General features: G+C 34.2%; 4 protein-coding genes across 6 annotated transcripts; 2 read left to right on the forward strand and 2 right to left on the reverse strand.

Moving 5' to 3' along the window:
- Window positions 1-343: 343 nt before the first annotated feature.
- On the forward strand, window positions 344-4,519 carry LOC105796638 (linoleate 9S-lipoxygenase 5). Its single transcript, XM_012626396.2, has 9 exons — window positions 344-719; window positions 1,199-1,488; window positions 1,560-1,806; window positions 1,883-2,221; window positions 2,297-2,382; window positions 2,453-2,560; window positions 2,649-2,953; window positions 3,077-3,340; window positions 3,463-4,519. The coding sequence occupies exons 1-9, from the start codon at window positions 494-496 to the stop codon at window positions 4,229-4,231; spliced, it is 2,634 nt and encodes an 877-aa protein (XP_012481850.1). The 5' UTR covers window positions 344-493; the 3' UTR covers window positions 4,232-4,519.
- A 533-nt stretch (window positions 4,520-5,052) lies between these two features.
- LOC105796640 (photosystem I reaction center subunit II, chloroplastic) lies at window positions 5,053-5,845 on the forward strand. The gene has a single exon (XM_012626400.2). The coding sequence runs from the start codon at window positions 5,129-5,131 to the stop codon at window positions 5,771-5,773; it is 645 nt and encodes a 214-aa protein (XP_012481854.1). The 5' UTR covers window positions 5,053-5,128; the 3' UTR covers window positions 5,774-5,845.
- Window positions 5,846-5,944: 99 nt separating this feature from the next.
- On the reverse strand, window positions 5,945-12,364 carry LOC105796639 (primary amine oxidase). 3 transcript variants are annotated; one of them, XM_012626399.2, is made up of 6 exons: window positions 11,818-12,364; window positions 11,553-11,733; window positions 9,267-9,651; window positions 7,831-7,944; window positions 7,179-7,717; window positions 5,945-6,349 (listed from the first exon to the last, which is right to left on the reverse strand). In XM_012626399.2, exons 1-6 carry the CDS (start codon window positions 12,347-12,349, stop codon window positions 6,133-6,135), a joined length of 1,968 nt encoding a protein of 655 aa, XP_012481853.1. In that variant the 5' UTR covers window positions 12,350-12,364; the 3' UTR covers window positions 5,945-6,132. The 3 variants fall into 3 exon arrangements, with proteins under 3 accessions (XP_012481853.1, XP_012481851.1, XP_012481852.1); XM_012626397.2 differs by having other exon boundaries at window positions 11,553-12,364; XM_012626398.2 differs by lacking the exons at window positions 11,553-11,733; window positions 11,818-12,364 and adding an exon at window positions 10,145-11,002.
- An 11,631-nt stretch (window positions 12,365-23,995) lies between these two features.
- LOC105796641 (SEC14 cytosolic factor) lies at window positions 23,996-26,966 on the reverse strand. Its single transcript, XM_012626402.2, has 7 exons — window positions 26,676-26,966; window positions 26,478-26,595; window positions 26,210-26,298; window positions 26,073-26,119; window positions 25,897-25,985; window positions 25,235-25,368; window positions 23,996-24,824 (listed from the first exon to the last, which is right to left on the reverse strand). The coding sequence occupies exons 1-7, from the start codon at window positions 26,778-26,780 to the stop codon at window positions 24,153-24,155; spliced, it is 1,254 nt and encodes a 417-aa protein (XP_012481856.1). The 5' UTR covers window positions 26,781-26,966; the 3' UTR covers window positions 23,996-24,152.
- Window positions 26,967-27,315: the final 349 nt, after the last annotated feature.

Raw genomic sequence — 27,315 nt, forward strand, 5'->3', positions numbered from 1 at the left:
CATGGATTAAATTTGAAAGAGGTGTTTGCTTTTTCTATGGTTGGCTTGGATATGATGCGTTGAAAAATAGATGAAGATGAATATGAGTCCATAGACTATGTACACACGTGATAAAAAATAGTAATCTACGGGTTTTATCAATACGACATTAATACTTTGAGGGCTCACTGAAAAACAATTTAGAAATTTCATTAAAGGTCAGGGACCTTTGATGAAATTAACCCAATAAAGAAACTATGAAAACCTTAAAAAGCCGAAAAGGACATTGTCACTAGTTGTCACAAGGAAGTATTTAAAAGCCTTGACTTTGTCCATCCAAATCCAAGTCAAGAAAAAACCCATACAAACTCCTGTTTTCACCCTTTACTTAACACCTTTGTCTTTAAAAGATCTTGGTTTCTCTCTTTCAATTCATTTATCAACCAATTTGAAATAGAAAAAGAAAGCTTAAATCTTTTGCTTTGGGTTTTTTTTTTTCTGGGTGGGTACTGTTATGTTCAACAAAACAATGGTGAAGTGTTGTGGGAAGCCAGAAACAAATGATAAAGGCATGGTGGAAGAGAAGAAGAACAAGAATAAGATCAAAGGAGCATTGGTTTTGATGAAAAAAAATGTGTTGGACGTTAGTGATTTAAAATCTTCTTTACTTGATCGAGTTCATGAGTTGCTTGGCAAAGGTGTTTCTTTGCAGCTTATCAGTGCTGTTCATACAGACCCTGGTTAGTTTTTGCAAGACTTAACCTTCTTTTTTTTTTCTTTTTCCATTTTTTGTTAGCTCATTCTGGTAGAAAAATTGTGTATAATTTAACTTTAATCATATATGTTTGGTTTTGTGGTTTTAATCTTAAACTGTTTGTTGCTTGTTTGATGAAATAACTGAGAAAAGCTGGAATAGACATTTGGTTTTAAAGTCTTTTAAGCAATGCTCACCATGTCACTGTTGCATACTGATTTAAATCTTGCAAGCAAGGGGAAGAAGAATTATAGTACTTGTTGATGTCATGTAGTACCCCTTGGCTCTGCGAGCTCTCGAGGGTCGAGTCAGACCATGCACACACTCTTCAGTTGCCATGTGTAGGCACTCCGAGGTGGTCCTATTCTGTGAGCTCGTTAGGGCTCTCGGCAGATTCAATACTAGTATTAGATTTTATGTTGAGGGTCCGACAATACTGAAATCATGAGACACTTTGTGTTTCAGCCAATGGTTTGAGAGGGAAGCTAGGCAAGCCTGTATATTTGGAGAAATGGGTCACAACAAATACACCATTAACAGCAGGGGAGACCAAGCTTGATGTTGAATTCGAATGGGATGAATCCATGGGTGTCCCTGGAGCTTTCATGATAAAAAACAATCACCATAGTCAATTCTATCTCGGGACACTCACTCTTGAAGATGTTCCAGGCCATGGCCGCCTACAATTTGTTTGCAATTCATGGGTGTATCCAGCTCATCGCTACAATCACCATCGCGTTTTCTTCTCCAACAAGGTAACTTCGTTTTCATATCGTAACATCATTTGTTGTCCAGTTGAATAATTTTTTGATGTATTTGATGTTAGACCTACCTTCCATGTCAAACACCGGAACCGTTACGCAAGTATAGGGAAGAAGAACTGGTGAATCTTAGAGGAAATGGAAAAGGAAAAGGAAAGCTCAATGAATGGGATAGAGTATATGATTATGATTATTACAATGACTTGGGAATGCCTGAAAGGGGTGTCAATTTTGCTCGTCCGGTTCTCGGTGGATCACCAGCGCTTCCTTATCCTAGAAGAGGGAAAACTGGTCGGAAACCACACAAGAAAGGTCAGTCTATGTTTAGCATAAAGCAACATTTATGGAAGCAAATCTAATGTAATATTTTGTTTTACCATTGTAACAGATCCTAATACAGAGAGCAGGCTATCTCTTCTAAACTTAAACATTTATGTTCCACGAGATGAACGGTTTAACATGGTGAAGTTTTCGGATTTTCTTGCCTATGCATTCAAATCATTGTTTCAAGTATTGGTCCCAGAGATTGCAGCATTAGGGGACAAAACTATAAATGAGTTCGATTCTTTTCAAGATATACTTGACCTATATGAGGGTGGTATAAAGCTACCAAATAAAGACACTCTTAAGAAGATAAAGGATTGCCTGCCGTGGGAGATGATCAAGGAACTTGTTCGTAACGATGGCGAGAGATTGATGAAATTTCCGATGCCTGCTGTCATCAATGGTATATACAAAAATTTCCCCATCTAACCCTTAATTCCAAAGAAGTTGGCTTTGCTTATTATGCGTATTGCTGCAGATAATAGGTCTGCTTGGAGGACGGATGAAGAGTTTGCAAGAGAAACTCTAGCCGGCGTTAACCCGGTCGTCATCAGCCGCCTCGAGGTAAATTTAACGTGTTAATGTTCTTTTATTTCTTTCTTGTGTAAATAAGTAACTGTTAACTTTTATGTAGGAATTTCCCCCTGCCAGCAAGCTTGATCCTAGTGTATACGGGAACCAGAACAGTACCATTACAAAGGAACACATCGAGATGAACATGAATGGACTCACAGCCGAAGAAGTACTGTCTGTTACTTCATTTGGTTTTTACTACTGTCACCAAATTGCAACAAGTACTAATTGTTTGCTTTGATCATATTTAATTTTAGGCTCTGAAAGGCAACAAACTGTTCATATTGGACCATCACGACGCGTTGATGCCATACATACGACGGATAAACTCGACTAGCACGAAGACATACGCGACAAGAACTCTATTCTTACTGCAAGATGACGGCATGCTGAAGCCGTTGGCAATCGAGTTGAGCTTGCCACATCCACAAGGGGATAGCCATGGTGCTGTCAGCAAAGTTTTCACCCCAGCAGTGGACGGAATCGAAGGTTCGATCTGGCAGTTGGCTAAGGCGTATGCTGCCGTGAATGATTCTGGCTACCATCAGCTCATTTCTCATTGGTAATGAATGGTGATGAAATGCCAAAGCTCAATGTGGAAAGTTGAAAACACATGCTGGCTACCATCAACTATGGAAAGTTGTCTATGTTTTTTTACAATGGTTCTTTTCCTTTTTGTTTGCAGGTTGAAAACACATGCTGTGATTGAGCCATTCATAATTGCGAGTAATAGACAGTTGAGTGTGGTTCACCCCATATATAAGCTCTTGCATCCCCATTTCCGGGACACAATGAACATAAACGCGTTGGCCCGTCAGATCCTCATCAATGCTGGTGGGGTGCTCGAGTTGACAGTCTTTCCAGGGAAATATGCCATGGAAATGTCTGCTTTTGTTTACAAGAACTGGGTCTTCACTGACCAAGCTCTCCCTGTTGATCTCATTAAGAGGTAAGCCGCAGCTTTTTGTTTTAGTCCCTCTTTTATGATATTATTAGTCGGTCCAAATTGATAATAATGTTAACTGCTACCTTAAAATAATGACGTGGATTTTTTTGTCGATGATCTTTCAGAGGAATGGTGGTTCAGGACTCAAGCTGCCCCTTTGGCCTAAAACTTTTGATAGAGGACTATCCTTATGCTGTTGATGGGTTAGAAATATGGTCAGCCATTGAAACTTGGGTCACTGAGTACTGCTCATTTTACTACCCTTCTGATGAAGTACTGAAAGAGGACACCGAGATCCAATCATGGTGGACTGAGATTCGAAACGAGGGTCATGGTGATTTGAAACACGAACTGTGGTGGCCCGAGATGAAGACACGAGCTGAGCTCATTCAAGCATGCACAATCATCATATGGATAGCTTCTGCATTGCACGCGGCTGTCAACTTTGGGCAATACCCTTATGCAGGCTACCTCCCCAACAGGCCGACGGTTAGCCGTCGCTTCATGCCCGAACCAGGCACTGACGAGTACGCTGAACTCGAGAAGGACCCCGACTTGGCCTTCCTCAAAACAATCACGCCACAGTTCCAAACGCTCCTTGGTGTGTCCCTTATCGAGATCTTATCACGGCACACAACCGATGAAATATACCTCGGGCAGCGTGATACACCCGAATGGACTTCTGACAATGAACCCTTAGCTGCTTTCGAAAGATTCGGAAAGAAGCTAGTAGAAATCGAAAAGAGAGTCACGGAGAGGAACAACGATGGTAGATTGAAGAACAGAATTGGAGCGGTGAAGGTGCCATACACATTGCTTTTCCCCAACACCTCAGATTACTCAAAAGAAGGTGGACTCACAGGCAAGGGAATCCCAAACAGTATCTCAATCTAAATCTCAAGTTAATACATGTTCCTTAAGGATCAAGGAACTGCATAGGCATTTGCATTTTTATGTTTAGTTTCTTGACATTCAAGTAATGTCAAGAGTTGTGCATATGCTTAGCTATGTTGTGAAAAAACAAATTTGTTGTTTGACTGTTTACATTGGCATGGTATAGCATTGTTACAATGGCATTAGGCAAGATATCCAGCTTGTAGATGAAATGTGAATCACCAACAATATAATTATAATCCCACATTGCTAGCTGATACATATTTATAGTATCTTACTTTGGTTAAATATAGACCAAATCTTTTGTTCAAGTTTAGAATTTAAATTAAACTTTCCATCAGCTTACCCCCTAGTTTAAAGTTAAACATAAGTTCAGATTTGACATAAAATATGATTAATATTTAGGAGGTTATTTTTGCACTGATTAGATCCAAGCTGTTCATGTGACAGTAATGATTTAAAGGTCAAAAGGTAAATTTATTATTATGCTAATTTATAATTTCTAAGGGACTTAAATTCGCACTCAACAATTAACCAAATGTGTTTAACATACAAGCCAATCGTGAGGTTTGATAAACTTTTGGTTGATACAATATTGATCCTTTAAAATTTTGATTACAAAGTTTTAAAGTTTGGGATTGATTTAGGGACTTAGGGTGGAATTAGCCCTATATATAAATAATAATAAAAAAAAAGCAAAGAAAAGGGTAAGATATGGGTAAGCCTAAGTATCAAAATCATATATTATAATTGGTCCAACACATCTCACCTTATCCATTGACACCATTTCCACCACTTATTCTCTATGGCCAATTCTTTGATCCCATCATCTTCACAAAACCAAGCTTCATCAGCACAAACAAGCAAATTCACTAGCTACCCATCTCCCTATTCTCAATGGCAATGGCAACCCAAGCCTCCCTCTTCACTCCATCAACCCTCCGCACCCCAAAATCCGGCGACCGCATCGCCGCCGTGTTACGGAAACAACCACCGTTCCTAACCGTCCCTAGCTTCAAGTCCCCAAAAAGCATCATCGCCCCACGCACCATCAAAGCCGAAGCAACCGAAGAGAAAGCCGAGACAACCGCCACAAAGGAAGCACCAGTCGGTTTCACCCCACCAGAGCTGGACCCAAACACCCCATCACCGATCTTCGGCGGCAGCACCGGCGGGCTTTTACGCAAAGCACAAGTGGAAGAGTTTTACGTCATCACATGGGAGTCACCCAAGGAACAAATCTTCGAGATGCCAACAGGTGGTGCAGCCATCATGAGACAAGGTCCGAACCTGCTGAAATTGGCTCGTAAAGAGCAGTGCTTGGCTCTTGGGACTAGGCTTAGGTCTAAGTACAAGATCAAGTACCAGTTTTATAGGGTGTTCCCTAATGGTGAGGTTCAGTATTTGCACCCTAAAGATGGGGTGTACCCTGAGAAGGTGAACCCCGGTCGACAAGGTGTGGGACAGAACTTTAGGAGCATTGGGAAGAATGTTAGCCCTATTGAGGTTAAGTTCACTGGCAAACAAGTCTATGATCTGTAATAAATTTATGTTCATGTTTTGAGATGTTTTATTTTAATGGTGATTGTTGCAATCTAAATACACTTTTTCAAATAGTTGCATGATTTTGCATGTTTCTTGCTTGATGCAGAATATATACTTCTATGCTTAGATTTTACGAGACTTATAACAGCATGATAATCATTATAAGCATTATCGATAAAACATGATAAAATTATATTTTGACCTCTCAAAAATTTATAATCCAAAATTTTAACACATTAAATTTCATTTCCTTGCTAATCTGTAATTGCAGAAAATCATGATCTTTATAAGAGGCAAAAAGAAAATAGCAAACAAAATCATTGTTACTGGTCTTTATGAGTGTTGTTGAAGCTGATTCACTTAAGTCCCGAGCTTGATACAGAGCAATTAGGCCACCTGACATTGCTAGGACCTTTCACTTTAAGCACCGGATTGTACTCGAAAAAGTTGGCCGGCCGGAGCTCAAATCCCGTGCTTATCGTCGGCATCAACGGGAAATCTTCTTGGTAAGGTACATGATGAAAACCTAATGTGTACCATAATACAATGTCCTTGTTCTCTATTCTTCTATTCCTGCAAATTAAACCAATAATCACCAGTATAACAAAGATAACAAAATATAGCAACTTTGATGGTCTAATTGTAGTTTTAGCCCCTCTACTATGTAAAATTTTGGGGTTGAATTCTTTTATGTTGACATAATTTGGTCATCTACTTTTATATTATAATTAGTAGGTTCAAATTGATAATACAGTCAGCTCAACATAGTTTAGATTCACTTAAAAATCTAGACAATCATGTTCAGCTAGTAATAAATTTACAAGCCAACTAAATACTTAAAAGTTATCATAAAAACTAATCATGTCTTCACTTTAACAACAATAGCTAATCGTGCTATCAATTTGGAAATGCTAAGAACATTATAAGAGGACCAAATTATACTAAATTAAGGTAAAAGTACCATAGAGGCTTTTTTACTAGTAATCGGATTGCATTTTGACCCTTTTACTAAAAAAGTGAGCAAATTAATCATTATACATTAAATTAAAACATAAAATAATCCCGTTAAAAATTTCGTCCATTTCTACAGTTAAAACTAGTCTTTGTATGTCAACATGAGGTATACGTGGCACACCATGTTTCATTGTTTGTTATTCTGTTAGCTATACCCGTTTTTAACAGCACAAATGAATGAAATTTTTAACAAGAAGAACCAAATTACTCATTGATCTAATGTACAGGGGCTAATTTGCCCATTTTATTAGTAGAGGTGATAAAATGCAATCCAATCCCTACCACCATACTTTTACCACAAATTAAAACAAATGGATTAAATCTCGAATTTTAACATGGTACAAGGATGAAAACCCTAATTAAACCCATCTTTAATAAGACTACATACCTGCTGGTCCATGTAGCCAAAGTGTCATCACCCCTGCTTTGATCAATATATATCCCCCCTGCCCATTTCTCAGATTTGTTATAGGGTGTAACCCACACATTATACTCAGTGAACGCCGCTCGAATCTGCGGATAATCATCGTCGGTCATAAGTGGACTGGCGACCGATCCCGGGATCAAACGGTAGCCGACGAAGTTACCCATTTTAGTTCTCTTGTTAGGGTTGACAACCAAGAGCTCGGCCGAATCTGACCCGAGTTTAATTTTAGCATCGGACTCGGTTTTAGCCGTTTCACTCACAACCTTCCAATAACTTTTCCTAGGTGAGGTTTGGTCAGTGACTTTAACAGTTTGCAATTTGGATTTGACAAAGGAATTGGACTCACCATCCACATCAAGGTCAAGGTGGTAAGTGATGAAATGGTCATGGTAGGCACCCAACGTGTTTTCAGCCAATAATGTGCCATAAACTTCTTCATCAATTTGGTCCTTGTGGGTGTATTTTGAGCCCCTTACTTCAAGTAAACCAGTTAGTCCAACCTGTTTGTTAAAACCAAAGGTTCATTTATAGAGGAAATTAATGGAAATAATATATAGGCTGAAGGGGCATAGGTTTAAAAGAAAAAAGGGAGTAATTAAATGGGTTTATTTACAGTGACTTTAATGGAACCAATCTGCTTGAATTCCCAGTCATTAATGTAGTCATAATTTCCAACAGTTGAAACCATCCTGACCACTAGGCTCATATCTGGTCTAACCTCTGTAATCTGCAACAAAGCCATTAAAATCCCATTAATAGACACCTTCCTTTGTGTTCTTCAACTAAAATTACATTTATTTATTAACATGGTCAAATTATGATTTTGGTCCCTCTTCTATGCTAAAGTTAGAGATTTGGTCCACATATTTTAATTTGGCATAATAGAGGGACCAAAACCTGACCTTTTAGCATTAGTGAAAATTTGAAATGCCAAAACTACAATTACAAGTATACTACAAGTACAAATATATGCCTAACCGATTGCAATGTAGAATCCAATCAATACAACACACAATAGATGAAGAATCAGAAAAATCTAGACTAATTCGAAAAAAAAAATAGGACATAACCCACATATGGCATATGAACATGGTGGGAGTGAGACTAGACAAACCTATTCATAAGTCGGGTTGTTCGTCCAAAATTTGGGAGGGTTTAAGCAAAAATATTAAGCCCAAAAAAATGGGTTTTGGGAAAAAATTAGACCCATTTAAAATACGGGCTGAACTCGAGCTTGAACATTCAAGGCTTGAGTTTGGCCCGATTTTAAGTTTATAATACTTTATATTATGTAATTTATAACACATAATAAATAAATATATACTAAATATGTAATATTACTCTAATATATACATTAAAATGATTTTAAGATAATTATATAAAAAATTTTAATAAATGAAAAATTATTAAATTAAAATAATATAAATATTTTAAAAAAATTAATATGAACGAGCCTAAAATAGGCTTGGGTTAATCTTTTACAAATATAGGCATGATTGGGTAAAATATTACGCCCACATTTCAAACCGGGTCAAACTTGGGCAAACATAATGTGTGTTAATATCATATTTAGACCGACTCGACCCCTAAACACCTCTAAATGTGACCCACATTTCACAATTACAGATGGCAGGACTCAAACCTGAACACCTTTAACCATCTATACCAAAACTTCATTGGCAATGAAAATTATCATACCAAAAACATTTAAATTTATAAAAAAAAAAAAAAGAATCACCTAACACTTTAACATGAATAGTTAACACTAATTAATAATATTATAGAAGTACAAACATTAAATTATGCCAAATTAAACTATAAATATTAAATTTCAACTTTTAGCAAAGGGATCAAAATCATAATTTGACCTTTTTAACATTAGTAAAAATTTGGCAGGGCAAAACTTTTGTCTTAACAATTTGGATTAACTAATAACATTATAAAAGTTAAAATATGTCAAATAAAACTATGAAAACCAAAACGATTTTAGCAGAGGGACCAAAACCATAATTTAACCTTTTTTAAACATTTAGTGAAAAATTGACATACCAGGTCTGGAGGAATCATAGTCTCGGTGTGTCGCCACATTACATCGCCAGCATTGCGTTCAAAGATGCAGAAAACATTAGGCATCTCAATGGGCATCCCATTTTGGGCGGCAACATAGGCACCCATGTAAACTGCATTGGCTGGGCAATCCCTTAGAGGTTCAAGTGGCACTGCACATAGACCATACCCATATTCCCCAGCATCAAAGAACGTCCTGTAGTACCATTCCTCGGTTAAATCCATGTACGGTACGAACAGTTCCGATACGAATCCCCGATACATCACTCGACGGAATTCCTGCTTCTCGGTGTCGTATATGGACGCTAAGGATACTATCGGACCGACCCGAGCATCGAAACTCAGATGAAAATCCCAATTAGCCCACCTAGACAAAGAAAAATGGACCATTTTTTTTGAATAAACTCGATTGAAAATTTTGTTTCAAAAAAAAAAACTCGATTGAAAAATGTTAAATTTTGATTTTGGTCCTTTTACAATACTTAATTTTTTTATTTAGTCCCTAAATGTTAATTTAACATAATTTGGTCCTTCTACTGAAATAGAGGGGCTAAATTACGTCAAATTAAAATATAAAGACCAAATTTCAAATGTAAAATTTTAGAAAGACCAAAATCATAATTTGACCAAAAATAGCCCCACAAATCAATAAGTCTAAACGGCATCTGTATTTGGCTAATAATTTTCGACACATGGCGACAGAAAAGAATAAAATAGTCGAAATTGAGTCCTACAAATCAATTCCACCTAATAAATAATATTATAAAATAGACAAATTTTAATTTCAGTATAGGGACTAAAACTGAAATTAGACTGGAATAAAATTAGTCAAAGTTGGACCCTTGTTACTATGCTCTTACCTAACTCTACTTCCATCAATGGTGAAACTCGGACCGTCTGGTTGAACAACGGTGATTCCTTTCAACTCCGGTCCGAAAGGTGGCTTTTGCTTGGATTCTCTGTAATCGGTTCCGGCGGCTTTCGGGACCGGGACGACGAGCCTATCTTGAAAATGATTTATCTTCATTGCTTCTAAGTCAACTGTGACGGTGATGGCTTCTATTGGTCTCATATACAAATTAACAGTCCCGTCTAAGTAATAACACATGATTTTAACGACCCTTCCGTTTTGCTTAGTCTCGCCGAACCATCCAACGGTGAAACTCCCGCAAACGACCTCTTCGAGCTTGAGTCCTCTCTTGTTTAAGGCGGCCAAGAAGGGTGCATGGTTGAACACCAGCTGGTTGGCATCGATTTCTTCTTGGAAAGTGAGTGAAGGGTATCCGAAACCGTGGTGAATCCGATCGGAAACGATGTCGTCGCGTGAAAAATCGATGATGAGTTCGTGTGTTTGGTGGTTTATACGTGCAACGACGAAAGCTTGCCGTCGTGGTGGTGTGGTGGTGGGATGGTTTTGTAGCCATGAAAGGACGGCATGTTTATCTGGTTCGTTTAAGCCTATGTATTGGAAGGTTAAGTTGGTGGTGGACGTAGGGTGTGATTGGTTAACAATGGCTTGAACTCGGATGAACTCGTTTGGAGTTAGTGAGTCAAGTGGGTGTTGTTCGAGTTGATGGGATAATGGAATGATGGAGAGGATGGAGAAGAGGAAGAAGAGAATTTTCAATGAATGTGCCATTGTTGTTGTTTAGTGGCATGGAATATGGATGGATATATATGGCTATGAGAGACCGCCATAGTGGACTTTTAACATTTATAATAGGGACTCAAAATGAATTTTAAAATTTTAAGTGAGTAGTATAATTTTATTATTATATTAATTTATTAAAGCAAGTAATTAATAATATTATTTACTTGAACTTATTATTAATAATATAAACGTAGAGTTGATTGAGTCTTAGCTTGGCACGGTCATTGTTATTAATGTAGAGAGACATGGGTTCGAGTGCGTTGAAACACGTTGTCCTCCTATTTATGGGTTGGGTTGGGAGGGGCTGTAGATAGTTCTAGGTATTGTCTTCAAAAGAACGGATATAATTAGAACCTATAATGATAGTCAAAGTTGGGTTCTATGTAATAATATTATAATAATATTATAAAAATTAAAGTAGAAAGATTAATTCCTAAATTTTAGCATAGTAGAGGGACTAAAATCAGAATTAAAGCAAAATAAAATATTGAAGGATCAAATTATAGTAAATTAAAGTAAAATGATTAAATTTCAAGTTTAAATATAGTAGAGGGACTAAACGAAAATTAAACCGAAAATAAAGCATTCAAAAGCAGGATCGTCATAACTGTACTCACCTAACTCTGCTTCCATCAATGATGAAACTCGGGCCGTCCGGTTGGACAACGGTGATCCCTTTCAACTCCGGTCCGAAGGGTTCCTTTTGCTCGGACTCTCTGTAATCGGTTCCGGCGGCTTTCGGCACAGGGACGACGAGCCTATCCCGAAAATGTGTGATCTTCATTGCTTCTAAATCAACTGTGACAGTGATGGCCTCTATTGGTCTCATATACAGATTAACAGTTCCATCTAAGTAATAGCACATCACTTTAACGACCCTACCATTTTGCTTCGTCTCCCCGAACCATCCTATGGCGAAAGTCTCGCAAATGACCTCCGCCACCTTGAGCCCTCTCTTGTTTAAGGCGGCCAAGAACGGTGCATGGTTGAACACCAGCTGGCTCGCACCGTTTTGTTCTTCAAAAGTGAGTAAAGGGTACCCGAAACCGTGGTGAATGTGGTCGGAAACAATGTTGTCGTACAATAAATCGACGACGAGTTCGTGAGTTTGGTGGTTTATACGTGCAATGACGAAGGCTTGGCGTGGTGGTGGAGCTGTGATGGGGGTGGTGCGATGGTTTTGTAGCCATGAAATGAGGGCTTGTTTATCTGGTTCGTTTAAGCCTATGTATTGGAAGGTTATGTCGTTGGTGGTGGTGGGGTGTGACTGGTTAACAATGGCTTGAACTCGGATGAACTCGTTTGGAGTTAGTGAGTCAAGTGGGTGTTGTTCGAGTTGATGGGATAATGGAATGATGGAGAGGGTGGAGAAGAGGAAGGAGAAGCAGCAGAAAATTTTTGATGAATGAGCCATTGATCTGCTTTAGTGGTTTGGAATGGATAGCTTATGAGCTACTGCCCAAGTGGGCCTTTAATATTTATATTTGGTCTAATTTTGGTTTTAGTCCCTCTACTGTATTATAATCTAGATTTAACCTCCTTACTGTTTTTTGGTTGAAATTAATTTATTCATTGCTGACAAGGGACTAATCAAACCACAGGACGAGCTCGTAAATAAAATTTAATCCTTCTACTTTAATTTAAGTAATTTTGACATAATTTAGTCCTCTATATTTCTAATATTAATAATAGGTTTTGAAAAATCATGTGTCATCAATTAGCAATGTTATTAGACTTATTACTATTAGCATAAAACAAAATAACTAAATTATGTAAAATTTTAGATATACTTATTTAAAGTCTTTTAATGAAGGTAGGGGATATGGGTTTGAGTGTGTTGAAGCGCATTATCCTCTTATTTATGGGTTGGAGAGGGGTTATAGATAGTTCTAGACATTATGTTAAAAAGAGAAGATATGATCATAAATCTTATTCACTTAACTTTTTCAAATTAAATCTAAATTTTACCAGTACTAGTATCGGCATATGGGTAAATTATAGTGGTTTTTGGTTTGTCCACAATTTGGTGGCTTTTATTTCGTACATTGTGTTTTCTATAAAAATTGTCCTAATTCTTACCCACTATGTTTTCTCTTAAAGTAGTAGTGATTTTAATTTTTAGTTTTTTATTATGTTTTAACATATATATATATATATATATACATATGAGATTTTCTAAGGTAAAAGTGACATCGTACCTATTGGGAACTATTCTCAAAGAGTCGTATCATATTGTGTTTGTAAAATTACAATCCAAAATGATACGAAAGAGGATAAACCATTTGAAACTTAGCCTTACGATTGCACGCAACTACTTATTAATGATAAATGATAATACTTATTAAATTAAATATTAAAGATCCAATATTCAATTTTTTTCAATTTATCAACCCAACGTCTAAAGCCCAATGGTGTAGGAATATTGGGCATGGATTGTTCACATCAAGACCCTTCTAAACTTTTTATTTTTAGTGATTTACAATACGAGGTCAAAGTCTTAATAGCGGTTAGTGTGATTCGAACACAGGCCACAGCTGAGGCGGTGAACATCCTGATCAGGTCAATGTTTTATCACTTTAATTTTAAATCTTCAAAAATTAATCAATTTACTTTTTGTTGGACGGGGTAGTAGATTGAATAATGACATTGATATAGTAACTCACATGACAATTTACGTATATTTCATTATTAACCTGGATACTTTTATTAAAAAAAAGAATAAGTTTTTTTTTAATTTTTAATTTTTTAAATATTTTTATTAACTTTTTAATTTTTTTTATGAAATGCAGATGGAGTGTCATGTGAGTTGTTACGTTAATAGCGCTAAAATTTTAATAGTTCAATAAAAAATTTGTCAAAAAATAATTAGACTAAAATTTAAAATCCATGACCAAAGTGATAAAAAAGTTAGAGCCAACACGATAAATTAAATAAATATTAAAGGTTAAATTTATCATTACGCTTACCTTATTTCTTACCGCAAGACGATCTATAACTACATTGCTATGATTTTAGCTATTGAATTGAAACAATGCTCGCAAAACTTTGCAAGTATTGGTGGATGTATTGTTTTTGTTTTTAGTATTGATAAGTATTGGTATTAGTATATTTTAGTGTATCGATATGGGTTTATCCGTGTTATGATAATAATTTTGAAATTTTATCGTATCATGATTCTAGGGATTGATTTGAGCATATAAAGTTAAGAGTATAATCCTTAACTTTCCTTCTTTGTATATCTAACTATCAGTATAAATAGATTGAGTAATAAAATGCATCCACACAAGAAAGTATTTTTTTAGAATTAATCTCTTTTCGTTTCTCGCTATTTTATTTAGCCCCTTCTTTCTTCTTCTCTTTCCTTCGATTTCACAATCCGTGGGTTACACGGTCGTTTGGAAAGGTTCAACCCATATGGCTCTTGCAGCTTGCTCCAACGCTCTGGTTTTCGCTCGTTTTGTTCCCAACTGCTCTATCAAGCATTAAAACATGAATTTAAAAGAGTATCACCCAAAAACGCATTAAAAATGAGTTTAAAATATGTTACTTTTAGCACTTATTAGTAATATAATAATTTTTTAACCTGTTTATGAAATTAAAATGACTCAATATTAAGTCATATGTGATAATCCATTGAAAATAAATAAATAAATAGGCTGAAAATTAATTGAAAATTTAAATTTATTAAAAAATAATATTTTCAATAGTTTAATTATCTTTTAAATTGAAAATCCATCCATAATAATGCAAACTAATTATTTTTAATTATTAAATTGTATGTTTTTAAAAACATATATTTTTAGGTATTATAATATTTAAAAATTTTAAAATATAAAATGAAAATTTTAAAATTTAACATTTACATTTCAAAATAAATAAATAATAGTAATAATAGAACAAAATAAAGAAAATGGGCCAAATCTAAGTAATTCCAAAGCCCAATGGAATAGGAATAGTGGACATGGATTGTTCACATCAAGGTTCCAAATTTGGTTAAGGAACCGATTGACAATTAATTTATAAAAGAATAATTTGGATTTGGGATACCGAATTTAATTTGGCATAATGGCAAAATAAGTCCCTAATGTTTATCCATTTTGTCATTTTGGTCCTGAACTTTTTATCACTTTATCCCTTAATCTTCAAAATTTAGCTAAATTGCTTATTGTTTGACGGAAAAGTTAACTAAATTGTCAAAACTTTAATGACACCCGATATATCAACTCATGTGGCAGTTTATATGTAATTCATTGTTGGCGTGGATAATTTTATAAAAAAAATTATTAACCTTTTTGAAGATGTTGAAATTTTAAATTTATTTATTAGTTTTTTCGAATTTTTATGAAGAGCCATGCAATTTACTATATCAGTGCCGTTAAAATTTTAACAATTCCGTTAGCTTTTACATCCAACAAAAGTTAATTTAACTAAAATTTGAAGGTGGTATACTAAAATGATCTTAGGGTGGTTATCGTTCCATATTGATTGGACAGGTCCGACAGAATTAATTTGAGTTTTAAAAAAAATTTAATCATTTCAATCGGGGTCAGTTTCGAATTCGAATCTTTTTGCATGTATATTATTTAGGTTTTAAGTTTGGGTTTTTCGGGTGAAGCTATTAAGAATTCGAATCATTTTAAGTTCTTGTTGCTTTAAGTTTATGTCATTTCAGGTTACCGTTCGAATAATTTTAGGTTTGGGTTGTTCGGGGTCAATTCGAGTTTGGGTTGAAAAGATTCTGGTTCTCAACTTCTTACTATCAAATCTAGTTGCATCAAGTTTTGGGTTTGAATTGAATTCTCAAGTTTAGATCAAAATGAACAAATTCGAATTATTAACTTTTTATGATAAAATTTCATCGAGTATATTTAAATTTAAGTTGAATATCCGAGTTTGGATAAAAATTTACAGGTATATGAATGTACCTTTTCCGATGTGAAAGTGAAGTCACAACATCTTTAGTAAGCGTTAGGGCGAGAAAAAGCTTGAATGAGGTGTTTCATGTTGTAAAAGTAAAACTTTGCAAGTGATTAAGCCTACCAAGATTCCATGGCGGCATTTAAGGTAGTTACCATCGTCCCCGCTGGATGTATCATTTTTATTTTGATAATGATAAGGTAGTTGGCAAACGATAGAGGTTTTAGATCAGATCTCTTCATGAGTCGAGTTATCTATTTAAATTTAAGGGTCTGTCTAAAATTTGAGAGGATTTCAATAAAAATATTAGGATTGAAAAACAGGTTTTGGTAAAAAAATTAGACTCCTTTAAAATACTAGCCAGGATTGAACGTTCACGGCTTAAGTCTAGCCTAGTTTGGTCCGGTTTCAATGTTTATAGTATCATGTTATTTTTATATATTATATATAGTGCTATAATGTAAATATTAAAAAAAATAAGATGCCTATATACATATAATTTTTTAACAAATGAATATATATAATTATTAAATATTAAATTTAAAATAATATAAATATTTTTAAAAAATCCAAAAAATGTGGATGAGACTAAAATGGGTTTGAGTTAATTATTTATAAAATGGGTCAATGTTAATCAATAGTCAACCATCATGTCAATATATCATGTCATCAGTCAACATGACACATCACCAATCAATTGCCATGTCACTGTTAACATGGCACGTTCTGATTAATCAACTATTTTTTAAACGTCATTAAGTTTTAAGTACCAAAATGAATAAAGGAACAAAGTTTAAAGCACCAAAATAAGAAAAAAGGCTATAGTTCAAAGTAGAGGTGATCATGGGTCTAGTGGCCCGGCCCGGCCCGACGGTCCGCCCGAAATATAGTAGGGTTCGGGTAAAAATATAGGCCCGAAATATGAGTTTGGGCAAAAAAACAAGGCGGGCCTCGGGAACCACTTTTTTGGCCCGACCCAGCCCAAATATTTAATAAATATATATTTTTTAATTTTTTAATTTTAAAATATTTTTAAAATACTTTTTTATTATTTTTTATTTTTAAAATAAATTTTTGGTGTTTATTTAAAAATTGGGTCGGGTCGGGCCTGGCTCGGGCTTAGAATTTTTTCTCGGGCCGGGCCTGGATAAAATTTCAGGCCTATATTTCGGGCAAGGCCCAGGCCTAGGACGCAGGTTGAAAATTTTTTCTGCGCCCGACCCAAATTCGACCCGGCCCATGATCACCTCTAGTTCAAAGTTCAAATTAGAAATAAAGCCTTATATTTACATACAAGTATACATATAAATATATTTATTATATACAAATATAAATTTTAAAATAATAATCAAGTTGGATATTTTTAAATGTATATAAATAAAAATCTTTTAATAAATAGGTACTAGTTGGTACGCATTGAATGTGAATCCAAGAGTAAGGGCCTTGACCTCTCTTTAAATGAAATTACCTTTTAATCCTTTATAAATGATAAAATCCAAAGTTAATATATGGAAAAATTGCATTTTGACTCTCAAAATCATTTACTCCCTTTAGAAATGAAAGAATCAAAAGTTAATAAAAGATAAAATTACACATTCACCTCACAAAAAAATTATAATTCAATTATACCCCTCCTAAAATATTTTATGAATTCACTCATGTATACACCGGTTTAAGTTGGTATTGACCTAACCGTAACTTAAGCTACTTATGACCGATTTAAGATCGAAACAATTCGTACCGATTATCATGGCAGCAACTAGACTTATCTATGGACCAGACAACCCATCTTATAGGCCCATCCCGAATTAAGTTAGGCTTATACATCTGGCCGGATTGTCCCGGCTAGGCCTAGTAGCAACTATATGTTACTCCTAGTGGTGGGGAAAAGGAGCTATAGGAAGCAAACAAGTCAACAAGGACACCATCTAGGGCATTTTTTCCCACTCATTGAAGAGCTATTTTTTCTCCATAAGTGGGGTTTTAAGCTAGGAAAGTTCATATGCATATGCGAGTCCTCAAATTGTTTTATCGTGTAGCAGATGACAGCTTCCTTTTGGGATTTTTGAAATGAATTTTTTTTTCAATTATATATTAAAAAGAAATGCCTCGTTCTTCACTAAAAGCACTTTGAGAATAAAATATTGGTCTACTAATAAATAAATCTACAAATGGTTAATTACGGTTTCAGTCCTTCTAGTCTGCTGAAATTTGGGATTTAATTTAACAAATTTTGACCCATTGTAAAATTTATAATATTATTAGTAAGTCCAAACTACTAAGTTGCTAATGTGGGTTCTTTTTGCTATCATTCGGTCATGCAGTTAAGATCATGTGAAAATTCAATCAATAATAAATTTATATGTTAATTGAACGTTTAAGGCCATTTATGCCATCAATTTTGTTTTTTGGTGAATAACAAATTACACAATTGAAATTAAACTAACTCCTCTAAGAGAGAATCTTGAAATAATCTTAAGCCGCTAGGAAGTTGCCTCGAATCAACCATTACCATCATGATTTTCAAAAAAGTACTCGGTTCTGTCTGCTTCTAACACAGCTTGAGAACCAATAAGTCTAGCTATGGAGGCCATGGTTTTTGGAAGAGGAAAAAGTTAGAGCCTTGAGTCATTCGGTATTTAAATTTGAGTCCCATGTGCAATTTTCTCAACATCTTATTGATGGTTCATTTATACACTTTGAATATTACAGTATATGGGAAAAGAACACAAAGATGGGACATCTGATTGTACTCTTGAATGATTTTTTTGTTTGAAATTTATGGAGTTGAAAAAAATCAAGATTGAAAATTGAAAAAGACATGGAAATGGAATAGTCCAAAATGCAGGTAAAGGACTGAAATGCAGAGATTGGAAAACAAAACAAAAAGAAAATGGAAAGAAGAGGAGGTGAAAAAGATAAAATTCCACCTAACAACGAAAAAAAGGGAATCCTCAAAATCTCTGTGAATCTAAAAGGGTCCTTTATCATGAGCAGACACCACTGCCTCCTCATTATTACGTTAACATGCTGAATGCCAGATAAATGAGCATATATATATATATATATATATGTAATGATCATATTTTTTTTTATCAAAAGGAGCAATCTGTAAAAGGCCAGAATAACGAGCAAGAAAAGAAATTATTATTTGTCTTTAAAGTTTTGATATCGTATCAATGAGGTCCTTTTATTAGCCTAATGTCAACTTAAACATTAGGGTAAACTATCCTGTTAGTCATCTTAAAATAAGGACCTTTCAATTTAGTTAAATTGCTCGAAATGGTCGCTTTGTAATCACTCTGCCTTCACATAAACTTCGCAAAATTTAGACAATAGTTCGTAATAAACTGTGAACTTAAAAGAAATTACGACATTTCACCGGCAACTACCCCGAACTTTCTTATCCATTATAGTCCTTTCACACCAATGTACTATATTCAAAAGAAAATGTCTCAGTTTTCGAAATCAAGAGGCTTAAGAAATGTTGTTTGAACTGGATCAGATTGGTCAATCGAACTAGTTAGATCGAGAACCGGTTAGGATATCTATCTAAAAAGGGATTTTGAACCAATTGAGCCGAAAATTGGTATAGATCTGTTGAACCGGGTAAAATAAACTGATTGAATCAGATTTTTTTATTTTTTTATTTTAAATATTTTTTAATTAAATCGATTAAATTGATTAGACCGACGAACCAATAATTTGACCGATTCGACAGTCAATTTGAAGTAAAAAAAGTTAAACTTGAGGCTTTTTTTCTTTCAGTCCAAATTATTTCGGAAATTTTTTTAAACTTAATATTTTTTATTTGGTCGTTTTCTTCTTTTAACTTTGTCGTTTCAGTTCAACATCCTCTCAAGCACCGCCGGTTAGCTCTCTCCGTTAACGGGAAAACGGCAAAGTGAATATTTTGAACAATTTGATTAAAAGATAGTAATAAAATTGACATATTTTTAATGTGATTAATAAGATAATTTATTCTAAACATTAAATATTAATTTAAATATAATATAAAGTATATTTTAAATACGTTGATCAAATTTTAAATATACAAGGGACTTAACTGCACCACAAGAGGGCATCGCTGAATAGGGGCCTTAACCATCTCTTCGTTAAATCTCAAATGAAAATTTTCAATTTAATCCTTTCTGCTTATTTATTAAATGGAAAATTTTCATTTTTGGTCCTTCTCAGAAGTTAAAAATTTAATTAAAGTTATTTAGTATAAAATTTTTAGATTTTCCCTATATGGTTTTTTTTTATTTCGACTCCCCGTTACAAAATATCTAACTTCAATCTCATAAACACAACACAAGTGTACATATTGCATGGACAACTTAGATATGACTCATTAAATAAAATAGACAATATCATTAAATTTTAAGGACACTATTTTTTGGTTTAATTCTGTTATTAGTCATTATACTATGAAAAGTGGTGGATTTAGTCCTTATAATTTTTGAATTTTAAATTTTCAATCTTGACCAAACCGTTGCCGAGAAGTTCATTAAGTTCTGCTATTTTCAAAATCTGATGCGACAATCGTATAATTATGTTGAATACTACGTCAATTTGTTATTTTCCAATATTACTTACGAAAAAGTCGGATTTAATTATTGTTATTTACGCTCAAAATTAAAATTTTGAAATTTCATTTTAAAACTACTCAAACGAAAGCTACATTTAAGTGTCCCTGGAAAATAGGCTACTGAAACCCAAATGAAAGCTACACTTAACAAACACAAAAACACTCGCACTGTGAAATTAGTCAGTCTCTGAAACCCAATTTGTCCATTTTCATGACTCAATCTTCCCCCAAAATTCCAAACAGAAAATGGCTGTTCTGTCCTAAACGACATCTCATACACGACAAAACTCATTTCTCTTCTACTTTCTTTTATATATATATATTATTTACATTTCCCAAAAACCATAAACACTTCCCCAATTTTCTCTTCGTACACACTGCGAAGTAAAGAATTAGAATTCCTCTGTTTTGAGTATTGACTTCTTGCTACCAAATAAAAAGAAACGACACATATCCCACCCCCATTTCTGCCCTTCATTCAAACCAATGCTTATTAAACAAATTCCATATTACATGTATATAACAAAAAAAAAAATAGGTAAAAGTACGATGGAGATGCTCGTCCTATGAGTTATACGTTAGATTAAAGAGTAAATTGATAATTTCTGTTGAAATTTTTATCAATTTGTACTGATAAAAACTGGCGTGGTTTAACAGAATAACTAGATGGTAACGCGTGATATGATATATTTACCTCGTGTTAACGTTAATAGAAGGACTAGTTTACTCTTTGATCTAACGTAAAATGATTAATTTACTTATCTTTTTAATAGAATGGACAAAATGTAATCTGATTACAGTTTTTGTATTATAATGCAAATTGTATTTCAATTCTTATACTTTGATAATTCGGGTTCGAGTCCCACTTTGTATAAAATTATATACGGACGTTGCCCAGATTTATTCTGACTTAAATCGTGTCATGTGTTTGTCCTATTCAAAATTATTCTAGTCTAGGTTGATTATGTTCTATTATTGGTTTATAATGTTTAATTCTACTCATAATAATTCAAATGTAATATATTTATCATTGTCAATCTTACAATTTTAAGGAGACCATCTAGTAGATTTGTCTTCTTCTTCTTTTTTGTTAGAACTAAGGTTTTTTCATGTCCATGTATTATACATAAAAATTGTAATTTTACCATCTGTAGGGTGTTATCTAATGCTAAACTTCAAGTTAACCGGACTGAATCCCATACCTTATTCATTGATGAAACAACGGATCAGATTAAAATACAACAAGCCAAATGATCAAACTACGTCGCTTTAAAATATCATTTCATATTTAAAAAAGTATAAAGACAAAATATACTCTGAATATACTAATGGAATTTTCTTTGAGACAATCTCATTATAGGTCCTGATCATATCTGCTCTTTTTGAGCTCCCCAACTCATAAATAGGAAGATAATACACTTCAACACACTCGAATCCATATCGTCTTGCATTGACAACAATACCTATATCAATCAAGTTAACTCTCTATCGAGAATTTGTATAATACTTCACCCATGTTTAATTTATAAAGGATTTAAACTCAAATGCACCTTTAACTTTAACTTTATATATATATATATATATATATTACTTTATTGATCTCAAAAACCAAAGTCCATAACAAGTAAGTCATAGATTCTCCACCTTCCCGAAACTTGAAACATAATAATATTAAAATATAATAAGAAATATTAAAACATTTGAAAAAAAAAAACACAACAAAAAATAGTAATAAATTTTCAACGCTTTGGTTAAGACAATGATTTCCAATGCAATGTTCAACGTTTCGACCACGGTGTCTTCTTCCCATACTCTTTGCCCTTGATCACCTCCAACAACTCAAAAAGAAACCGCCGACTTTTTAATTTATATCATTGTTTTCACGACACTTTGTTCGAAACTTTAGCACAATTGTTCACATCCCACCTCGCACGTAGTCTCCTTCAATTAATTGTTTTAACTATTTCATCTTTTTATAATTATTTCTCTACCATTCGGACTAAAATTAAATTAAATTTATCAAAAGTTTTATTTTGATTTAGAACTTTTAGTGCATCACGAGGGACTTCATCATAAATATGTAAGTCTAACCTCGACTATCTTCTCTGGGAACATACCGAATCAACCATCGCCCTTCAGTTCTCATGATCTGTTGGACCCTTCTGAGCACTGTAATGCTTGATTCCACCAATGTATTATCATGTACGGCTCAAACTACCTCTAAATTATCAATATGAATCATAACTCTATTAAATTCTTTACTAAGTAGAATAAGCATGTCATCTAAAATACCCTATAGTTCAGCCTCAAAGACCGTGCATTTCCCGATGTAATGGTTGTAACCCAAGATCCGGACTTTATTCTTTAAACCATTTGTTGGTAACTATTTCGTTTTTCTTCTACGGTTAAAATATGTTATAAGTCTTTGTACTCTTTACAAATTTAAAATTTAGTCTTTATACTTTTACTTTTAGAAATTTAGTCCTTTTATTTTTTTTTTAAATTTTAAAATCCAGATCCAATGATTAACGCTATTAAAATTCTTTTGCTAAATTCATGTTTATTACAACGTCATTTTTTTAGTTACATGGATACCAAATGAGTTTTTTATTTATTTCAAAATGTCACACCAATAAATTTAACAATATTAATCATTAGATTTGAAATTTGAAATCTCAAAAAGTGAAAAGACTAAATTGTTAAAAATAAAAATATAGGGATTAAATTCTATATTTGTAAAAATACAAAAATTTATCATGTTTTAACCTTTCTCTACTCATGTTAAGATAGTAAAATCCTATGAAAAGCCCCTATATTTATATCTCCTTGGTGGATTTATTCCCACTATTATCATTTCATGATTTCTAATCCTTTATTTCTCAATGTATGTTTTCAATTTTGATGTGAAATACATATTGCAAAAAAAAAGTAATCTTTGTTAAAGAAATAAAATACTGTGACAAAATAAGGGGCTTTGTGTATAGACCATGTCGCACAAGTAGAATCTATATAGAACTACACTTATTCTATTTGACATTGATTAGAATTGGATTTTCAACCTTTAAATAGATGTACTCGAAACTCCTCTTGTATCATTCAGTTTTTAACATTAATGAATCTCTTTTCCTCTGCTCGTGATTTTTTCCCAACAGGTTTCCACGTAAAATCTGTGTGTTTTATTTTTCTTACTGCTTTACGACCGTTCTATATCGTCATTATCGACGTTAGTTTTCACAAATAAGTATAGAGATGTTCAAATACTTAAACCAGACAGAGAGACGTTGTATAGGGAACTAAATAAAATTTGAAAGAATTAATAAAAAAAAATCAAATTATAATAAAGATATATTGTACTTGGAAAATGCACTTCAACTCATTCGAACCCGCATTCTCTTATACTGACAATAATATTGATGCCAGTCGAGCTAAAACTTGACCATTCAATTTTGCTATTATGTTATTTAGTTTTTCGATTTACGAGTCAGAAAATACTTAAACAAGTCAAGTCATTTATTCGTGTTAATTAAATTTGATAATCACACCACCACAAGATTGATTATAAAAAGTAAACAAATAATTAATCGAATTATTAGTAATTTAGTAGTGTTGTTTTAAACACTTTTGAAGTCAATGTAAAAATATAGAAGCACTATGCACCCTTTTCCGCACTTTTTTCTTTCTCTTTTCTTTTTATTTTTGTAATTTTGATCTAGAACCGTTGAGATACCGACATGTGGCGACGTTTAACGATGGAGATTAAGCCACCTAGTGGGGGCCGCATCATTGACCGGTAAATCATCTCATCGTACGGCCTACGGTAGAATTTCAAAAACGGCATGAACGATTCACGGGACTTTTCCGCCTTGGTGCTGACGTGGCTATCCCGTCGGAAAAACATCGCCGGCGATTGGAGGAAAGAGGGTCTCGGTGTCCTCGGGTGGTTGACTTTGACCGGCTCGAAGGCTTTGCTACGCTGCGGTAAGGGTGTAGAGGGGAACAAGCTCTTCCTCATGCTGATGTTCCCACGTGGCGTTCTGGCGGCCGGTGATGCGAAGGAGAGAGACCGGGCGTTGAGCGGCGAGATCAGGGCCGGGCCCAGTTGGGAGGGGCTGGCGGTGGGTCCGACTTTGGATGCTGACGTGTCGCTCGTCAAGGTGAGGTACCATGGCTTGAGGGAGTCGAAATGATGGGATACGGTGAAGGAGAATCGGGATGATGAACAGGAACCGACCTTGGCCGTTGAATTGATTGACGACGGGTCAAACCTAAGAGATGATGCTCTCGGGTACGATGTGAAATCGTTGAAATCAAGTGATTCTTCGTAATCAAGCGATGAAACCACCATCGTGGCCGTTGATAGCTCCACAAATGGACGCACGCCCTACAAAAATAATATCAAAATCAAATCATCATTTGGTCAATTATAGTTGTAGTCCCTCCATTATGTTAAAATTTGAAATCTAACCCCTCCACTTTAGTTTAACATAATTGATAACACGATATAAGTTTTTCTTAACCTACTAATAATATTATAAAAATAGGACTATGACAACAATAAACCCATTATTTTAAAGTTGTCAATATTTTCAAATGCATGGAATCTAAATTTGAGGAAGGTATAAACTTATGGACCCACAATGAGAAAACAAGTGTACCAATATTTTGACTTAAACTTGAATTTTTAAACCTTTATTGTTCAGAAAAATTTAAATAAATCTAATCATACTCGTATTTGACACATACTTATTTTCGATACTTATACCGGAACATCGAGTTTTCGAAATAACCTACCTTCCAAAGGTAAGAAAAGAGGGAAGGAGGGTCGATGACAAAGGCCTTGTAAAGCCGTCCAGGGTAGTACTCGCCCACAATTTTCAATGCTGCCAGCAATAGGTTCATAAAAGCAGATGCTGATCTGAAAAAGCCTGTACCCAAAAACCATTTTCTCAAAATCATCAGCCCCAAAATTGAAAATTCCCCCTAAAAAACATTAAATTTAAATTTATTTTATCTTTTAACTAATCCCTGATTAATAAAACATTAAGCCTGACATTTTGCAGAGAATTATCAGATAAAAAAGCTTTTTTGAAAAAAAAGTAAAATCTTGGGGTTTTTTGTTAGTAATTGACCAATAGTATTTAAAACACCTTCAATTCCCGATAATACCCTAGTAATCTACTGAAACAAAACTAAGATTCGAGTGTGACATGTAAAAGGGCACTCCGGACATTATCTGAGGTTGTCTCAGAACTTGCCGGCGATTTCAACATGGTTACTAATATTTGGGGTGTGTTTTTTTTTTTCATTTATTGCATTATAAGACTGCTTTAAGCAGCATGCAACGAAAAAATAACTTAAAAATTTCGGTTTCGAGTCTTGTGAATAAAGGTTCGGTTTGGCTCGATTTTAGATTAATCGGGACCTTACCGGATGTCGGAAAAAAAAAAACTTACTTGCATCTAAGAGTAGAACAAACTGTTGGGTGTTTTTAGGCATGGTTGCTATGGCAACTTCCAATGTGAAAACCAGCAAACGTGTGAACCTAAAAAAAACCAAACACAGTTCAGATCTTGTTTTTGTTTAAAAAAAAAAAAAAGAGACAATGATTCGTGTCATAATATGTACTTACAGTTTCTGAGAGTGGAATTTTTGGTAATCTTGTTTGATCCTTAAAACCTGTAATAAAAATTAAGATATTAATTAATTAAAAAAAATCTTTGTTACATATTTATATATGTAGTTAATTATTATGAGAAAATTTATTACAATGATGGGTCTTGATTCTTCATCATGGCCAGCTACATAAGCAACTCCTTCAGCTATTTCAGTCGAGAACTCATCTGCTATCAAATTTTCTGCACATTTTCCCAAAAATTAGGTATTTTAATCTTAGTAAATGGTTTCCAAGTGGCATTAATATAATGAAGGTTTTTTTTTTTAATTTTCAAAACTGAAACTTTAAAGGAAAAAAAAAAAGCAAGATTCTTTGATATATATGAAACAAAAAGAAAAAGCAAAAAAAAAAAAAGTTTACCAGTGCCAATGGTTTCTCTCCAAGCAAGACAAGCACGTAAATGTTTAGCAGCTTTCTTCACATTGTCACCTTTTGCTCTTAGAAACCTCTCGATACAAGCATTGTTGCAGAACTTCTCCTGTTTGTTTCCCGAGAAAATTTTTAAAAACTGAAAGGAAACCATCTGAGAAAATGAAAGGAAACGGAAAAGAAATTTACCTGTTTGGGTGTTAATGGAGGAGATTGTTTCTTAACGAGTTGAAGAACTGATTCAACTCTTTGGTTCAGTTTCTCTTCTTCTCTGGACTGATCTTTCTTCCCCATTTTTCGAGAAAACTGAAACTCAAAAAACTCAGATCTTTTTTTTATTTTTATTGTTCTTGCTTCTCTCAGTTCCTAGTAACGAAATTGAAACACACACAAATATTCCAAGCTTTTGCTTCACGCAACCATTAAAAAACAGCGAAGAGATGCATATATATATATATATATAAAGGTGGAGAGAATGAAGGACGGGGGAGAGTGGGAGGGAAAGAGGTGTTCAAAACTAGAAACGTTGAATGATGACAAGGATAGTGTTGTATATATGTATATATAGGCAAAGTGACGGCTGATAACGCCGTTATATGTGCACCTAAGAAAAAAAAAAGTACAGTGTTTTTTTTTCCTTTCTAAACTCAATATTGAAAACACGGAATAATCACAAATTTTAAATATGAATTATAAAATAGATATGAAAGATACGAAAATAAAATTGATTATGATATGAACCCCATCTCGCACTAAGTATTTGCCTCAAAAACCTCTATATTATGGGTTTGAATCACAGGGGCACAAGGACAATCCTGTTTGTAGTGTT

The sequence above is a fragment of the Gossypium raimondii genome, chromosome 3 (assembly GCF_025698545.1).
Source record: "Gossypium raimondii isolate GPD5lz chromosome 3, ASM2569854v1, whole genome shotgun sequence".
NCBI lineage: Eukaryota > Viridiplantae > Streptophyta > Magnoliopsida > Malvales > Malvaceae > Gossypium > Gossypium raimondii.

Excerpts from the sequence above, each read along its gene's own strand:
- LOC105796638 (XM_012626396.2), top strand. The coding sequence starts at position 494 with ATGTTCAACAAAACAATGGTGAAGTGTTGTGGGAAGCCAGAAACAAAT. Across the intron at positions 1,489-1,559 it reads GCGTTTTCTTCTCCAACAAG|ACCTACCTTCCATGTCAAAC; the intron begins GTAACTTCGTTT and ends ATTTGATGTTAG. Across the intron at positions 2,383-2,452 it reads TCGTCATCAGCCGCCTCGAG|GAATTTCCCCCTGCCAGCAA; the intron begins GTAAATTTAACG and ends ACTTTTATGTAG.
- LOC105796640 (XM_012626400.2), top strand. The coding sequence starts at position 5,129 with ATGGCAATGGCAACCCAAGCCTCCCTCTTCACTCCATCAACCCTCCGC.
- LOC105796639 (XM_012626397.2), bottom strand. The coding sequence starts at position 12,349 with ATGGCTCATTCATCAAAAATTTTCTGCTGCTTCTCCTTCCTCTTCTCC. Across the intron at positions 9,652-11,552 it reads ATTGATGGAAGCAGAGTTAG|GTGGGCTAATTGGGATTTTC; the intron begins GTGAGTACAGTT and ends TTCTTTGTCTAG. Across the intron at positions 7,945-9,266 it reads CTATGATTCCTCCAGACCTG|ATTACAGAGGTTAGACCAGA; the intron begins GTATGTCAATTT and ends GCTTTGTTGCAG.
- LOC105796641 (XM_012626402.2), bottom strand. The coding sequence starts at position 26,780 with ATGGGGAAGAAAGATCAGTCCAGAGAAGAAGAGAAACTGAACCAAAGA. Across the intron at positions 26,596-26,675 it reads CTCCATTAACACCCAAACAG|GAGAAGTTCTGCAACAATGC; the intron begins GTAAATTTCTTT and ends GGAAACAAACAG. Across the intron at positions 26,120-26,209 it reads AAGAATCAAGACCCATCATT|GTTTTAAGGATCAAACAAGA; the intron begins GTAATAAATTTT and ends TTTTTATTACAG.